The sequence below is a fragment of the Leptosomus discolor genome, chromosome Z (assembly GCF_034619465.1).
Source record: "Leptosomus discolor isolate bLepDis1 chromosome Z, bLepDis1.hap2, whole genome shotgun sequence".
Classification (NCBI taxonomy): Eukaryota; Metazoa; Chordata; class Aves; order Leptosomiformes; family Leptosomidae; genus Leptosomus; species Leptosomus discolor.
Genome location: NC_141419.1, coordinates 52,631,823 through 52,649,934, shown reverse-complemented (window position 1 = coordinate 52,649,934; position 18,112 = coordinate 52,631,823). Strand labels below are relative to the sequence as shown.

The following is an 18,112-nucleotide window of genomic DNA, read 5'->3' as shown; positions in this document are numbered from 1 at the left end:
AGTGTCTGTCACAGCTTGGATACAAGCAGACCATCCTTTGGTCAATTCATAGAATCACAGAATCATAGAATCATTCAGGTTGGAAAAGACATTTGAGATCAAGTCCAACCATCAACCCTGCTCTACCAAGTACACCCCTAAACTATATCTCCAAGCACCACCTCTAAACGACCTTTAAACACAATAAGGGTTGGTGACTCGACCACTTCCCTGGGCAGCCTATTCCAATGCCTGACAAACCTTTCAGTGAAAAAAATTTTCCTAATGTTAAGCCTGTATCTACTCTGGTGCAGCTGGAGTCTGTTCCCTCTTGTTCTATCATTAATTACCTGTGAGAAGAGACTAGCACCTACCTCTCTACAGTGTCCTCTTAGGTAGTTGTAGAGAGCAATAAGGTGTCCCCTCAGCCTCCTTTTCTTAAGATTAGATAGCCCCAGTTCCCGTATTCTCTAGGCCTTTCACCATTTTTGTTGCCCTTCTCTGCACTCTCTCTAGCACCTTAATGTCTTTCTTGTATTGAGGTGCCCAAAACTGAACACAGTATTCAAGGTGTGGCCTCACTAGTGCTGAGTACAGGAGGATGATCGCCTCCCTATTCCTGCTGGCCACACTATTCCTAATACAAGCCAGGATGCCATTGGCTTTTTTGACCACCTGGGCACGCTGCTGACTTATATTCAGACCCTTGTCAATCAGTACCCCCACGTCCTTTCCTGCTGGACAGCTTTCCAGCCACTCTTCCCCAAGCCTGTAGCGTTGCATGGGGTTGTTGTGGCCCAAGTGCAGGACCTGGTACTTTGCCTTGTTGAAGCTCATCCAGTTGGCCTCGGCCCATTGATCCAGCCTGTCAGAGTTCCTCTATAGAGCCTCCCTACCCTCAAGCAGATCAACACTCCCACCCAACTTGGTGTCATCTTCAAACTCACTAAGGGTGCATTCTAGCCCTTTGTCAAGATCACTGATAAATGTGTTAAACAGAAGTGGCCCTAGTACTGATGCCTGTGAAACACCACTTGTGACTGGTCGCTGGCTGGATTTAACTCAGTTGATCGCCACTCGCTGGGCCTGGCTGTCCAGCCAGTGTTTTACTGCTTTGAAAAGTAGGCCACCAGTTGTCTTCAACTTCTAAGCATTTGCATTATTACACCAGAGGCCATATGTTTTCTCTCATGTACATACAGTTGAAAGGGTTCAGTCATATTGGGGAGGCCTGAGGCTGGGGCTTCCATTAGTTTATTTTTTTGTTTCATCGAAACTGCTTTGGCATTCTGGGGTCCATTCCAACAGTTCTCCCAGACCTTTGATTGTGCTCTATAAAGGTTTGGCTGTCAGTCTGAAATTAGGAATCCATATGTGACAAAACCCTGCCATTCCCAGGAATCCTCTTAATTGTCTTTTAGTCTTTGGCTAAAGATAGAGCATTTCCTTTCTTCTGCCAGTGCTTGCTGTCCCTTAGGTACATTGAATCTGAGATAACAAACCTCTTCCTTGGCAATCTGGGCTTTTCTTTTGGAGATTTGGTATCTTGCCAGTCCCAGAAAGTTCAGTAAACTTATTGTTGCCCTCATGCATATCTGCTCCTTTTCAGCTCAAATCAAAATATCATCCACATACTGTAAAAGACTAATACTGTTGTTATCACTTTGCACTGTTCTAATTCCTTAGCCAATGCCTCACCAAATGGAGTGGGGCTGTTTTTAAATCCTTGAGGAAGCACATAACTCTGTTCGTTGGGGAAGCAACAGCACTGCATCTTTCTTCCTGTATTAGGGCTTTCCCATTTAAAGGCAAAAATTGCCTGGCTCTGCTCATCCACTGGAATACAAAAGAAAGCATCTTTCAAGTTTAGCACAGTAAAATAAACATTTGTCTTCAGTACCGAGGCTAGCAAGGTGTAAGCTTTGGTATGGTGGTTTAGTTATTTAATTTGTTATTCTCAAATCCTGCACTAGTTGATAGCCTTGAGAATGAGCTTTCTGTACAGCCAGGACTGGTGTGTTGAATTCAGATTGACATTCTCTAAATAGTCCATATTGTACAAAAGTATTTATCAGAGGCTCCAGTCCTTTTCATGCTTCCAGTCTAGGGTTGATTCAAGGGTGTTGATTTACCCTTACCAGCCCTACCCCTTGTTGCAGTTCTGTTTTAATCGGGGTTACATTCTTTGCTTTACCAAGTTTCTTTGAAGCCCATACCAGAGGATCTATACTGGATGCAGTACCACATCTGGGATATTGTCTTCAAGGTCCTCTGAAGTTTTATCTGTCAGTAGGCAAAGCTGTTTCAGGCCATTTTGGGTGAGATGTGAAGCTGTACAGAATTATCGGGAAAGATTACTTGGTCATTTAATTTACATAATAAATCTCATCCAAATAACGAAAGGAGACATTCTGGCATACATAGAAACTCATGAGTCAGTTTAGTACCACCGATTGTACACTCCATGGGTTGTAAAAATGGCCTTAATGTTCTTTTCCCCATTGCTCCAACAATTGGTATAGTAACTTTACTTAAAAGTCCTTTGCAGGTAGTCCCTACTGAATGAGTGGCCCCACTATCAACTAAAAAATCTATGATTTCAGTCCCCAGTGTCCTGGTTTGGCTGGGATAGAATCATAGGCCAGCCATGCTAGGCAGGCTCAAGTCAGCCAGGGCAGCTGACCTGAGTTAGCTGCAGGTATAGCCCATACTTCAATGTCATGGTCATTATAGAGGAGCAAGGTTTACTGAGGAAAGAGAGCTCCTGTGGGGTTCCTGCTGAGGTTCCTCCTGCTCCTCTCTGGCTTCTCCCGAGGACTGCTCTCCAGTCAATGGTGATGACTGGATATTCATTTGACTGAGTATATCTCTGTTAGTATTGGTGGTTTTTTCATTAAATCTGTTTCACTTCTACTGACAGGTTTGCTCTCCTTTTTCCTGATTCTCCTCCCTGGCTGGTGAGGGGTCGGTCAGGTGATAGAGTGACTGTTAACAGTTTAGCTCTGGGTATAAGCTGAACATAGACAGTCTATTTGCACCCAATATTTGTTTGGGACTTGAATAGCTCACCTGGGAGAATTGTAAACCTTTCATTTAAGAGTGTCAAAGGGCTGAAGTTTCAATAGATTTTGATGGAGTCATTCACTATGCTGTTGTTTGCATGTGATGAAGTTCTTAGCTACTTGGTCTTAGATTTGCTTTTTCAGCTATGTGCAGCTTTACCACTGCTTGTTACTGGCTTTCTGCATGTGATCACTTTTGGGTGTAGGAGTAGAGGTGCTACTTTGCTGGGTACTCTGGCAGTTGGTTATGGTATTATAAATTCTTTTGTAGTTATACCAATTTCTGATTTCTGTGAAATGGCAATGGGCAAAGACAAGTGGAAATACCCATGGGATGTTTCCAATACCATGTTCCTATTATCAGCCCTTTTGAATATCTTTCAGTTCTTGGTCAGGCTTAGAGGAAAATACTGCTATAAAGGAGGGTGTGGTGTAGCTACCTCAGCTCCTACAAGGAAAACCGCAAATACTTTAGCCCCTGTTGAAAGTGTTGCAACTACTCAGCCCCCAATGATAAGCGATGCAGTGGATATAGGGATTCAGTTGGTACCAGTTGTGCTGGTAGAGAAGACCAAATACAAGAAAACAGCAGGTCCTACAGGAACATCTTGGGCAGATGAAGAGGTGACAACGTGATCTCTATCTTTGGGGTCGATGGAGAGATTGCAAGGATTATGGCCAGCATGAAGAAGAGCCACTTGTTACCTGGCTGCTCCATTACTGCAATAATGGAGCCAATGGTGTGGACTTGAACGTAGAGAAACCAAAGAACTGGGACCAACAGCAAAAGAAACTGGTATTGACAGAGGTCTTGGAAGAGTGGCACATCCTCTTTCTTTCCGGAGGCAACTCCTGTTAAGTGGAAGGAACAGGTATTCCTTCAGAGATGATGTCAGGTACTGCCCAACCAAGTGGACAACCATTGAGAAAGGTATGAGCTACCTGAGAGAAGTAGCTATGCTAGAATGGTTCTTCTCTGACCTGGTCAACCTGCAGTCACCAGTCGACCCATACAAACTCAGGCTCACTGGACTCATGTGGCGCAAGTGGATGCTGAGCATGCCACCCTTGTGTGCCAGCACATTGACATTATGTAGCTGGAGGGATGACAAGGCACCAGCTGTAGGTGAAATGGATGACTGTCTGTGACAATATGCCAGAAGCTCACTGCCTCCCAGCAGGCTGGTATTTCTACAGTAGAACAGACATCTGCTAAATCCTGAGCATTGCTGGGTAAAGTGTTGGTGTAATTGTCATGCTTAGAGGATAAATTGTACTCCCTATCTGAACCAATGCCTGTCTTGGCTGTCAGGAGAAGGAGTCTTCCTGTAAGGCCTGCTCAGGTGATGAGACACACTTCATGAGGCACCCTGTGGTTCTTCCTGCAGAACCATGGGAAGGATATGAGAAGATGGGATGGGAAACCTACCTCAATCCTACAGGCACACGTCAATGAGTTAAAAGGTAAAAACACCACAAAAAGAGGCCCTGTCAGGAGAAGTGCTGCTTGAATTTCCAGAGGGCATACCTGCAGACAGCATAGATGGGCTTCAGATCCTGATTTAAGAGATGTAATAGTGATAGTGTAGTCCATGCAAGCTGCTTGCATGCAAATGTTGACGATGGACACTGTTAAAAATTAGAGGAGCCCTGCCTTCAGCCAGGGGCAGGAAAGGGACAACTGTGTCTATTGGACTGTGTGGGTTCGATGGCCTAACACATCAGAACCACACAAATGTAAGGCATTAGTTGATACTGGTGCACGATGCACCTTGATACTGTCAAATTATTGAGGAGCAGACTCCATGTGTATCTCTGGAGTAACTGGAGGATCACAGGAATTGATGATAGTAGAAGCAGAGATAAGTCTGACTGGACGTGACTGGAAGAGGTATCCTATTATGATGGCCCAGATGCCGTATGTATTCTGGGAGTAGATTGTCTTAAGAGAGGATACCTCAAGGACCCTAGAGGGTACAGATGGGCATTTGGTGTAGCAGAGGCAATTAAGCCGCTGTCTACCTTGCCCGGTTTATCGGAGGACCCTTCTGTTGCAGGGCTGCTGAGGGTCAAGGAACAAAAGATGCCCATTGCCACTGCAACAGTTCACCAGCAACAATATCATACTAATAGAGACTCCTGATCCCCATCCGTGAGCTGATTTGTCAATGAGAACCAAGAGGTGATCAGCAAGGCACACTCACCGCTTAACAGTCCCATATGGCCAGTGCGGAAGTCCAGTGGCAAGTGGAGACTGACAGTGGACTGTCATGACCTGAATGAAGTAACACCACCACTGAGTGCTGCCATGCCGGCCCTGTTAGAACTTCAGTAAGAACTGGAGTCAAAGGCAGAAAAGTGGTATGCCACTGTTGACATTGCTAATGCATTTTTCTTTATTCCGGTGGCAGTAGAGTGCAGGCCACAGTTTGCTTTCACCTGGACAGGTGTCTAGTATGCCCAGAATTGGTTGCCCCAGGGGCAGAAACATAGTCCCACAATTTGCTGTGGACTGATTCAGTCTGCACTGGAAAAGGGTGGAGCTCCTGAACACTTGCAATACATTAATGACATCATTGTATGGGGTAACACAGCCGAAGAAGCTTTTGAGAAAGGGGACAAAATTTGCCGCCTTCTGGAAGCCAATTGTGCCTTCAGAAGAGGCAAGGTCAAGGGACTTGCAAGGAAAATCCAGTTTTTGGGAATCAGGTGGCATAATGGGCATCGCCAGATCCTGATGGATATGATAAAAAAATAACAACCATGTCTCCACCAAAGAACAAGAAGACACACAAGTGTTCCTAGGTGTGGGTTTCTGGTGAATGCGTATTCACACTTACAGTCAGATCGTGAAACCTCTGTATGAAGTGACTCGAAAGAGAAATAGTTTTGATTTGGGCCCTGAAGAGCAACAAGCCTTTGAACAAATCGAACAAGAAATTGCAGATGCAGTCCCAACAGGACAGGACATTAAAAATATTCCCAGCTGCAGTATAAAGTATAATAGTCCTACCTGGAGCTTGTGGCAGAAAGCGGAGACTCAAGGTTGACCCCTAAGGTTTTGGGGTCAAGGATACAAAGGCTCTGGGGCCGACTATATTCCCAGTGAGAAAGAAATATTGACAGGGTATGAAGGAGTTAGAGCTGCTTCAGAAGTGATTGGGACTAAAGCACAGCTCCTTCTGGCACCACGACTACCAATGCTGAGCTGGGTGTTCAAGGGTAAGGTTCCATCTACTCATCGTGCCACTGATGCTATGGGAGTAAATGGATTACCGTAATCACACAGCAGGCCCAAATAGGAAATCCCAGTCATCCTTGAATCTTGGAAAGTGATCACTGATTGTCCAGAAGGCAAAGACTTCATAATGCCACAAGAAGAAGCGGTAACATGTGCTGCTGAAGCCCCACCGTATAGTCAACTATCAGAAGATGAAAAACAACATGCCCTATTTACTGATGGATCCCGCCACCTTGTAGGAAATTGTTGGAAGTAGAAGGCTGCTGTGTGGAATACTACACTACAAGTCACAGAAGCAGTGGAGGGAGAAGGTGAATCAAGTTTGCTGAGATAAGAGCCATGCAGCTGGCCTTGGACATTGCTGAATGAGAAATGTAGCCAGTACTCTAGCTCTATACTGACTCATGGATGGTGGCGAATGCCTTGTGGGGATGGCTGAAACAATGGAAGCTGAATAACTGGCAGTGCAAAGGCAAACCAGTTTTGGCAGCTGCATTGCAGCAAGACATTGCTGCCTGGCTAGAGAAACTAGTTGTAAAGGTATGCCATGGAGACACTCATGTACCTAAAAGTCGAGCCACTGAGGAACATTGAAACAAACAGTGAGTGGATCAGGCTGAAAAAGTGTTCCAAACAGATCTGGACTGGGAGTGTAAGGGTGAACTGTTTCTAGCCAGTGGGCCCATGACACCTCAGGTCACCAAGGAAGAGATGCAACATACAAGTGGGCTTGTGACAGAGGGGTGGATTTAACTATGGATGCAATTGCACAAGTTACCTGGGACTGTGAAACATGTGCCACAATCAAGCGAGCTAAGCAGTTGAAATCTTCATGGTATGAAGGATGATGGTCAAAGTATAAATATGGAGAGGCCTGGCAGATTGATTGTATCACACTCCCTCAAATCTGCCAGAGTAAGCATTATGTGACACAACGGTAGAAGCAACCACCAGATGGCTGGAAACATATCCTGTACCTCATGCCACTGCCTGGAACGCTGTCCTGGGCATTGAAACACAAATCTTGTGGTGACGTGGTACTCTGGAAAGAGTTGAATCGGACAATGGGACACATTTCAAAAACAGTCTTAGAGCAAACTGGGCTAGGGAACAAGGTTTATCATATTCCCTGTCATGCACCAGCCTCCGGAAAAACTGAATGATATGATGGGCTACTAAAAGCTAGTCTGAAAGCAATGGGTGTTGGAATGGGATCTTTTAAAGATTGAGACCAGCATTTAGTGCAAGCCACCTGATTAGTTAATACTATCAATCGAGCTGGTCCTGCCCCATCTGACCTTTTACAGATAGCAGAAGGGTATAAAGTCCCTGTAGTGTGTGAAAGGAATTTGTTGAGGAAAACTGTGTGGGTATTTCCTGATTTGGGCAAAGGCAAACCCATTCATGGGGTTGCTTTCACTTGAGGACCGGGTGGATGATGATGAGAAAAGGTGAAATCCAATGTGTACCCCAAGGGAATTTAACTCTAGGTGAGAACACTTGGTGCTAAGCTGTCAGGTGTCATGTTACATAAAATCAGCAGTGTTCAATAAGTGGTTTTCAGGCTGACATTATGGTGATGACTGGAGCTAGCCTCATTGAATGACATCCAACAACTTCCTTGAGATGGACTGACAACCTGTGGGCATGAACTGCAATGAAATTCATACCATCTTTCCTGCCCTGAGAGATTGCCGTGATAGATAAAATCCACAATTCTGGACTGGTCAAACTGAATGAACCTTTTGGACAAATAACCCATGAACAGAGGACTAGTACCTGTCTATGTATATGTATATGTGTATTAAAAATAAAAAAAAAACGAGAAAAAATATTAGTAATGTGAGCATGATGTAAATGGTATGGGCTACAGGGTGAAATGCTGTCCTGGTTTTGCTGGGATAGAATCATAAGCTAACCGTGCTAGGCAGCCTCAAGCCAGCCAGGGCAGCTGACCTGAGTTAGCTACAGGTGTAGCCCATACCATAATGTCATGGTCATTATAGAGGGGGAAGCTTTACTGAGGAGACAGAGCTCCTGTGGGGTTCCTGCTGAGGTTTCTCCTGCTACTCTGGCTTTTCCTGGGGACTGCTCTCCAGTCGGTTGTGATGACTAGATATTCATTTGGCTGAGTACATCTGTTGGTATTGGTGGTATTTTCATTAAATCTGTTTCACTTCTACCAACGGGTTTGCTCTCATTTTTCCTAGTTCTCCTCCTTGGCTGGTGAGGGGTTGGTCGGGTGATAGAGCGATTGTTAGAGTTTAGCCCTGGGTATAAGCTAAACATAGACACCCAGCTTTACTGGAACCAGGGGATCTGCTGTGGATACTTAGATATTCTCCCTGACTCCCCTTCACTCGCTATCTGAATCCTCCAATGTGATGAGGTCAGTGTTTCTTGATTGATTTTGTTGACCTTTCTCTTCCCTGCAGGGACATTCATTTTGCCAGTATCCCTCTTCTCTACAAATAGTATACAGATTGGAGCCCAGAAGAGGGCCCCCTCGTGCCAGCCTTGCTCCGGGGCTCCCTCTGCCCCTTCCCCCACCACTCGCCTCCCCCATCTTCTTATCTCACCTCCTCTGTCTGCAGTCATTGCAGCTAAGACAGAAGCCCGCAGTTTCATTTTCTGTTGTATATTTCTTTTCCTTTTTCCTCTTTTCCTTAATACATGACACTAACGTATCTCCTAATGTGCGGGGTTTTTTTTCTTCATATTAGGGTCCTTATGCAAAGTCATACAGACAGCAACATAAGGCACATCGTCTCATTTTTCAAATTGGTGACAAAACGCATCAGTTGTAATATATTAAATTGTAAAGACCCATTTTTCTGGCCACTGTTCATCATAATTTGTTTTGTAATTTGGCCATCATTGATTACAATATCTTCTCTTTCTCACGAGCCATCGGGTTTCCCCTGAACCGCTTCCAGTTCTTTAAAATACAGCCCAGAGGACTACGGGAACAAATTATGGATTGGTTTGATCCTGCTACGACCTATACCTCATTTTCATACTCAGCTCTGGTTCCTAATTTTGTCAGTAAAGGTAGCCAGTACAAAGTGTCTATATGTGACATGTGACATATTTTCAACAGAAGTAGTTAAATATAATGCTCACCAATTCAGAAGTTCACCCCTCTTTCACCCTTGTACAAATACCTCTTGAACATTGCACCTTTGAGTCACTCACTGCCCTGACACTGGAGGGCTTTTGGAGGAGTCCCCAACAAACAGGTCTGTGCATACTCAAGTGCTGGCTGATACAGTCCTCTGCTATAGGAAACAGCAAGACAGTCCTGGCAAGGCCTTATGGCTGTCCCACCTGGGTTGCCAAAGATACTGTCCCAAATCTGGGTTCTGCAAAAGCCAGTTGACACACAAAGTTCAGATACTTGTTTTATTCCAGTTGTGTGCAGAAGAGGATGCTAAGCGGTAATTCACAAAACTAGCACACCTTCTGAGAAATAAGCTGGGTCTTGTATGCAGAATAACAACAAAGAAGAAACTGCAGTAAAGTAAATTATTGGGTTTTGTCACTCTTGACTTTACATATGAAAGCAGAAATTTACCATTCTCTAATCTTGAGACTCCCAGTGTCTGTGTGAGATTAGTTTGGCCTCACCAAAGTCTGATGCCCCCACCCCCATCAACCGCACAAGTCCACCTGGGTGCAAAACCTGAAATTTTTTGTCCCTGTTAGCCCTTTTCTTTTGACAACACTACAGTGCTTTTTGCTAGTTAATTTCAAACTCTTTTTAAGCATGTATGAATACTGCCATCTTAATAGTATCTTAAGATTTTATACATGTTTTAGCAAGTCCTTCATGTTTCCTGAGTTTTAAAATTACTTGCTACTACTCAGTTTGTCTTTTCCCATTTGCTTGTACTGATTTAATACTGTGGGATAAGAAAACTTAGTAAGATGTTATTGATGCTACAGTCTTTAAATTTTATTCTTCTGTTTTTCTTTGTTCTATGTACAAATTAGCTGTACCAATTAGCTGTTAGTCTATGGTAGTGATCCTGTATTGCTCTTCATAAATGGTTTTGATAGGGCAGCGCTAAATCAGTTGTGGCGAACATTATTATTTGTTCTTTCTTCCTGTTTCTTGTAATTTCCTTTCTTTTTCTTCCTTTTATTTCTGCCTGCCGGTTTGTTTTGTAGTCTTGCCTTTATTAACATGATTGAAGATTGACTTTAAGATTTTTACTCTTGTCAGTTGTTAACTGTTAGTTGGGCTGTATTAGTCTGCTGATGTCCAAATCAGGCCAATTTATTGTGAGAATAAAAGCTCTTACTTTGCTGATCCTGCTTACAAACCTAACGGGAATTCATTCCCAGACTCCGAGCTTTGTTGAGAGCTAGTTGGCAAGATAAACATGTGTTTTGTCTGTTTATAGAATATGGTATGATCCACATCTGTTGATAGGTTGATGTTACTTAAGGGAGACCTTAGATGATAGCTAGCTGATCTCTTAATAAAGAAAAGATTTGGAATTAACTGGGGTTTTTTGCATTCAACTCCAGAGCAGCTAGCATTATCTACTAGACTTTTTTTTTCCCCCTGTCTCAGTCCCTTTGATTTTGAACTTGCCACTTAATTCCTGTGTTGAAGAACATGAAACTGCTTAAAATTTCCTATCAACTGTGAATCGAACTGATGTGATTTTTGCTCCTTTAGATAAGTAAACTGGAAAATCCGCCCCCCTCCCCCTGCCCCTTGTCTCTCCACTGTTCCCTCCTGTAGCTGGTTTACGCGTTTCTTACAGTGTTGGCAAGTTGGTTGACCAAGATGACTTATTCTAGTGTCAGCTTCTCCATGCTGCCTTAGAAAAGAGGTACTTTGGTTTTGTTGCCTCTGGCTGTATGTGCAATTGAACCTGTATTAGTGCGCATGGAAAACAAACTTAATTACCATACTTATGGCTTAGTGTTTTGCATCTTTTCTAGATTTGGTGATCCACATTATTATTGCCCTCTTTGAGAAAGCCTTCTCCTACATGGAAGTATTTTGATTCCCTTCCTCTCCTCCAAGGTTTTGTAGGATTTACACAGTTTTGGTGGCTTTTTGTCACTGGGACTTGTCTGGCTGGTATTTACTTAAGTCTCAAGCTTTCTCCATGCTGAATTTTCTTCTATTTGTCTTCATTTATAGTTTGTGCTGACTTCCACAGTCCCCCTGACATTTACTTATGGCACTTTGCTATGCTGAGAAATGCTGTTGTTTTATAATGGTCTGATTTACCCAGCATTAAAGGTAAGGTAACATTTGTGTACAAGAACACTATTACAATTAAAATCTCTTTGGAAGGTCATCATGGAGCGCCATTAATTTTTGGTGAACAGTTTAAACTCCGGCTATACTCTGCAGTGAGTGCCCTGCTTTATTTGGCAAGTGACATTAGTGTTACAGCACCGTGCCTGAAGGAGGCCTTTGATGACAGAAGTAGGAAGTTTGGGAGCAGCCTTGTTGCTTCTCCAGTTTTCATCTCGGCAGCGCAAGGAAATCCAGCAGCAGTGTGTTTCTCCATATGTCCCCCTTCAGAACAAGGAAGCTTCAGCATGGTCTGTTTGTTTCTCTTGCTTTCAAAGTTGACAGTTGCAGATGGCTGATTGAGGTGCAGTCTACAGGATTGTGTTTCTGAATTAGCTTAGTTTCTTCTGTACTGGTAGAGTTTTGTTGGTGTTAGCATAAAGCAGAAAGAGGAGCAATTTTGCTTTGTTTTGTGGTTTTAAAATGTTGTCAATTAAGTATGTTCTAGGGCAGAGGACGGAGGATGATCAAACTGCCCTCTCCCTCCCCCTCATCCCCCAGCTGTCAGCCAGATCAATTGTGCAGGCAGAAATTGGCTAGGTTTTGATACCAGCTTTTGGTTTTATCATTTTTGATTCTGGCTTCATGTTTACTCTGTTTATGTATATTTACATAATTTGAAGTCATTTTGCTCTGTGGTGGTGATTCCAATGTTTTTTCTTGTGGTATCTTTGAAATATGATGGTATTAACTTAATGGGGAATCTTAAAAGTTTTAACTCAGCTACTTTGCAAAGTTGTTGTAGAAAACCAGATGTTTCTAAGTTTTTCAATGGTCATAAAATAAATATTTCTCTTTATTATGCTTTCTGAGTATGTTACATCTGATATAAAATGCATATACAGGTGGAATAATCTGGCAGCTCAAGTGTATGCCAAGAAAAGCACCTTGGCACAAGTCATACTGTCAGTGACAAATTCAGGATTGTCTGCATGGGGAATTTAGATGCTGTAATTTTAACGGAAAAACATGGTCTGCATATTTTTATTTTATTTTTTTTTAAGGAGTACTGCTGATCTGTAAAGATTGAAAATAATTTTTTATATTTTAGTTGGACAGGTCTTTGTGGAGTAGACTTAACTGTTAAGAGGTGTTTATGTATATATGGAGTTTGATGGAGCTAAACAAGGATTTTGGAGGGGGTGGGGGTGGAGAGTTTGTGTGGGTAAGAAACATTTCTACCACTTTTAATTCCTTTTCTTGACTCGTCCATATTAATTTGAATGTTCTTGCTTTTTTTAGGCTTTGCAAAGAGTATCTGATTACACTCTCTATTCTCATTTCTTGTTTATTTTTAACTGTATTAATCTCAGCTTACTTAATCAACTGCGTCTGTTTGTCTGGATGAATTTAACAGCTGATTTACAGGTGAAGCTAGGGTGACTTTTTTGTTATAATCCTGTTACCTTCACAATTGTGTGATATCCTACTAACTTCTCATTACAGCCGATCAGATGATGATTCCGGGTCAGCATCGGGTTCTGGATCTGGTTCAAGCTCTGGAAGCAGTAGTGACGAAAGCAGCAGCCGGTCAGGCAGCAGTGACTCTGACTCTGGTTCAGAGTCAGGCACTCAGTCAGAATCAGAGTCTGACACATCTAGAAAGAAGAAACAAATTCAAGCTAAACCACCAAAAATTGACGGATCTGAGGTAAACAAAATGTATAAATGAGCCTTATGTGCAGGAGGAAAAAATAATTTTAAAAGTTCTTCTGTGCAGTTAGTTTCAAGAGCAGTTTTCATTTAAAAAAATAAAAAGAGGTAGTGAAGTGTTTTTAATTAGATTTTAACTTGGTTATGTTAATGAATTCATGTGCTTAGCTGTCTTAGGCTAAGTTTCTCATGGATAAGTACTTGAATTGATACTTTTAAAATTCTCGTATCTGTAAATATTTTGAGTTAAGTGCTTACTTGAATTTCATTATGCAGAAGCACACACTGCTGGCACTTCTGGAAGACAAAGGCACACATAACGTTCTTTCTGAAATTCTGGTTTTTACATTGTTTCTCTAAGGTTTAGTTTCCTTGTATGAAGAAATGATTGTATAAAAACTTCCAGCTTACATGCAGTTGGCTTTCTTCATCAGTAAGTCAGATAAACTCAGGAAAAAGTGATGTTTAGAAATCTTTTAAATCTAGTGGACCAAAATGACCTGTGCTGTCCTGGTTACATGGACTTACTTGGGATGGTAGGACATACTTATGAAACGTACTCATATATTAGTTACCACAAGAATTGAAGACAGTTAAGGATTCTCTTATTTTTCTTCATGTACTTCAGTATTATTGCATGAAAAAAAACATACCAGCTAAATAGCCTAAAAGGATTTAACTGGGTCAGTTTAAAAATTTACTTTATAAGTGTTTTACCTTAACAATAACTACACAACTATTGTTAAACATGCTATAGGAATTGTCCTGGCAGTTACTGTATAACATTCTGTTCTGCAGAAATCTTACTACTTCAAAAAGCTCTCTGATACTATTAGTGCATGCAGTATTTTGCAGTGAATTCTTTTAATTGATGAAATTAAGATCAGTCTTAATACTCAGGAAAAGCAGATATTGTGGTAAACTGGAGACTTTCAATATGTTTAACTGGTTCTTACATCTCCGTTCCTGTTCAGTTTTGGAAGACTAGTCCAAGTATACTTTCTGTGCAAAGATCAGCAGTGCTGAAGAAGCACCAGCAACAACAAAAGGCAGCCTCATCAGACAGTGGTTCAGAAGAGGTGAATAACATAATTTAGATGTTTAAAATTTGTTAAAATATGTTAGAATAAAATTACGTAGAGCCAAGTTATATTCTCCAAGTGTGTGTAAAAGTCTGGGTTTAGTCTATAAAAGTAACATTCAAATAATGACATTTTTATAAGGAAAAGTAAAAATATCTCTAGTTACTTGTTTTCAAGTGAGTTGTGCTAAAACTGTAGCAACCTCGATTATATGGTATTTTTAGGTAGCTTTTCTGTGACTTATGGACAAAATTTTCAAACCACACAGTACTGACCTGCATTGTATTTGTGGCTTCTTTAGTTTTGTAAAGACAGTTAAAAATGCTAAAAGATTTTTTTCAACTTGTTTTTGTATAAAGATAGCTGCTGTGGTTTTAAAATACTCTGCATGGAGTAGAAAACTACATTTTTGCAAATTTTGTAACAGTTAGTGCAAAAAAATTGTATTATTTTAAGAACACCACTGCTGTTCTAGATATTGTAAAACCTAAATCATAGGCTAAAGAAATGTTGACTTTGTGCAGTAGGAACATCTTTTAAGGATACTAGTGACTATGAAGTGGAATTTATTTAAAAAGCAGACTTTTTCTCTTGTCATTACAAAAATTATGCAGTGTAGTCACACACTTTTTGTTGGATTTCTGGTTTTGTCTCGTTCAGCAGCTCATCATTAAAACTTAGACACAGAACTTAATCACCCGTTGTTAAAACATTAATTTACAGCTGCTGTTAAGTACTCTCTTTCTGAAAGACGCTTTTCAGGATAAAACTTAATCTAAAACTAAACTTAATCCTGATGAGGTTCGTGTTAGGAAGATCTCATTTTAACAGGGTTCTTGTTTTTTCTTTGAGCATGGAGAAAGAAGCATCATGCTATTCTCAAAATTTTCTTTAACTGGTGTTTAAATATGAAAGAATATGGAAGGTGAGAAAGCTGCTGAGGGTAGGAGATTTTATTAGGATTTTGATAGAACCATCATCTTGGTTAACTTGGGGCAACTTAAACCATGACTCTTTTATGCAGGCACAGTGGTTATTTTTTAAGACCAGGGTTCGTTTTTTATGTTCTCTAGAGCTGTGCTGGCACAATGTATTCATAGATTGATAAATACGAAAACAACAGCAGTCTTTATCTCATTCTGCATTAACAGCAACAATGCAGGGGATGAAGAGGGTAAAATGTGAATAATACACCTCCAATTTGAAAGTGGGAGCTGATTTATCTTTTTAAAGTTAGTAGTACTTCATTATTTTGTGATAATGACTGGAGGGATTTTTTTCTTCACCTGCAGGATTCATCAAATAGTGAAGATTCTGCAGATGACTCATCCAGTGAAACCAAGAAGAAAAAACATAAAGAGTAAGATATTTTTATAAGTAGTATCACATAATTTTTTGTCAGTGACATATGCTCATAATTCTCCACACTTGAAATGCTTAAGTTCGTTTTTAATTCATCTTGATCTTGCATTTCCAATTTTGAGAAACATTTTGGAATATTTAAAATAAACTCTCAAAGGAACATCTTTATCATACTAATTTCTGAGCAAAAGAGTCTGCAGTTTTAATTTTCAGCTGAAGGCCTTCCCTAAAAATTCTTGTAGAAATAGAAAGCTAATTAAGTAGGTTTTCTCACAGCAAATTTAAGTTAGAATCCCTTAATGCCAAATTCTTGTTGGTTGCTTGCTTTTTTCCCCCCTCAGATATGTTTAAACGTTATTATAGTTCTGACAGTAATTAAATATTAGCAAGCAAAGGATTTTAACGGAAAATGAGCTCCTCCTAAATGGTAAGTTAAAAAGTTTGTGAAAAAGATGACACATTGTTATTGTGGCAGTGAGAGGCAGTGACCTGTGTTTTTATGAATGGTGTGTAGAAATTGAACTGTTCTATCATTCCTCTCCTTGCAGTTCATGAATCACCTCGGTGTTCAGGGTTGCAACTATAGTATCTTAAAAAAATGGTAGTTTGAAAAAAAAAAAAAAGGCACTAATTATGCAAAATGGCACTTTCCTAGCAATGAGATGTTACAGCCTTTTCTTAACTAAGAATTTGATTGCATTTGATAGTATACTTCATTATAGGAGATACATTTAAATTTAGGAATGCGTAACCAAATCATTTCATATATCCACTGCTTGAACTTTTATCCTATGGCTCTTCTGAACAGATATGTCTGCCATTGTTATCTGATGTGCCGATCGGAGATTTCTCAATATATAACCTGGTACATGATCAAGCCTTAGAGGATGGTGCTTTATATCTTTTTTTTAATATTTCCAAATAAATACAGGTCATGGATTTATGTTATTATTTTTTTAATTTACTGTTTGCAGAAAAATATTTTAATAAGATGTTCTGTACCAGTGGCCATGTGCTGTGTGTACCGTAGACACATATGTGTTGTCTTTGGATATTGAAACAATGGGAATGTAATTTCCTTCAGGACCCAATGTCCTGGAAGGAGAGAGGGATCAAAGCACTGATTCCTAGCTTCCTGACTGGAAATGTAAGGAAGAGATTTCATGTTAATATTCCAGCTTTGATTAACGTTATTACTGCTCTAGCACCTTGGCGAAGTAGACCTAAACCTGTTGTTAGTATAAAGATGAAGCAACGTTTCAATAATGTATAGAAGACTTTTTTTTTTCCTTTCTTTTTCATGAAGCTAGTGAGATTAAATTTGCCTTTATAAAGTCAGAGTTTGAAACAAGATACTGATCATCAGTGGGTACATCTTTCCTGTTGCAAAGGAGAAGATCTCAGTTAAGCAGAAACAAGAACTTGGTGGTCAGTCACAAAGATCACAAGGATACTAAGTAGCTTGCATGTCCTGAGGCACTAATTTGGGAGCTCATTGGAGCATTTGGGAGCCAGTGCCACTCACAGGTTGCTGCAATTCAAGGTTTTCTGGACATTTCTCAAATATGCCTCTTTTGGATTCCTGTGCCAAAGTTGCTGATTCTTCACGTGGGCCACAGGGACCATAGGCATTAGACAATATGGGACTTACTAGGATATAACATGACAGGGCTTTATGAGTTGAGCATGTGTAAGTTCTGATAAATATGTATCTTTCCAGTTAGACTTGTTAAGTGCTTTGGTTTCTTAATGTCATGTTAACTCCTTTCTTCATGCTGAAATGTATATAGAAATCCAGATCTTTATTTTATTTTTTATTTTAAATCTACCTCTTGATAAGAAAACTTAGTCCAACTGCCTTTGAAGCCAGTGAGCATTTTTAATTATCTGTTATTAATTGATGACCATTTTCTGTTTCATTAGCTGAAATAACTGTTAAAAGATTATGTTGAAATTACAGCAGTTAACCTGTGGATGAATACCTGATTTAAAAAAAAAAAAAACACCGACACCTAAGTTACTCTTTTGTCTTTCAATATGTACAGTGAAGACTGGCAAATGTCGGGATCAGGGTCAGTATCAGGAACAGGTTCTGATTCCGAATCAGAGGAAGATAGGGAGAAAAGCAGTTGTGAAGATAGTGAATCTGACTATGAGCCAAAAAACAAGGTCAAAAGCCGGAAACCTCCAAGCAGGTAAGAAGTCATGCATTTGGATACTCTGGTACTACTTGTAATAAGCAACTGAGTATTTACTACTACTATACATGCAAATGAAAACGTTAATGCTTATTTAACAAAGAAGTTTTATTAAAGCTGTGGAAGATGTTAATATGCTTTCTAGTGAAGAATACCTTTTCCTGTCTGCTGTAACTGAAAGTGGAGTAACTGAGCATTCATGAAATACATTTATT

General features: G+C 40.6%; 1 protein-coding gene across 1 annotated transcript in view; it reads left to right on the top strand.

Annotated features, from left to right (window-relative positions):
* Positions 1-18,112, top strand: part of CHD1 (chromodomain helicase DNA binding protein 1) — a 72,271-nt gene that overhangs the window by 15,366 nt on the left and 38,793 nt on the right. The window contains exons 2-5 of the mRNA XM_086480106.1: positions 13,049-13,253; positions 14,230-14,334; positions 15,630-15,697; positions 17,745-17,894. Coding sequence (XP_086336232.1) covers positions 13,049-13,253; positions 14,230-14,334; positions 15,630-15,697; positions 17,745-17,894 — 528 coding nt within the window. The remainder of the gene's footprint in view (positions 1-13,048; positions 13,254-14,229; positions 14,335-15,629; positions 15,698-17,744; positions 17,895-18,112) is intronic.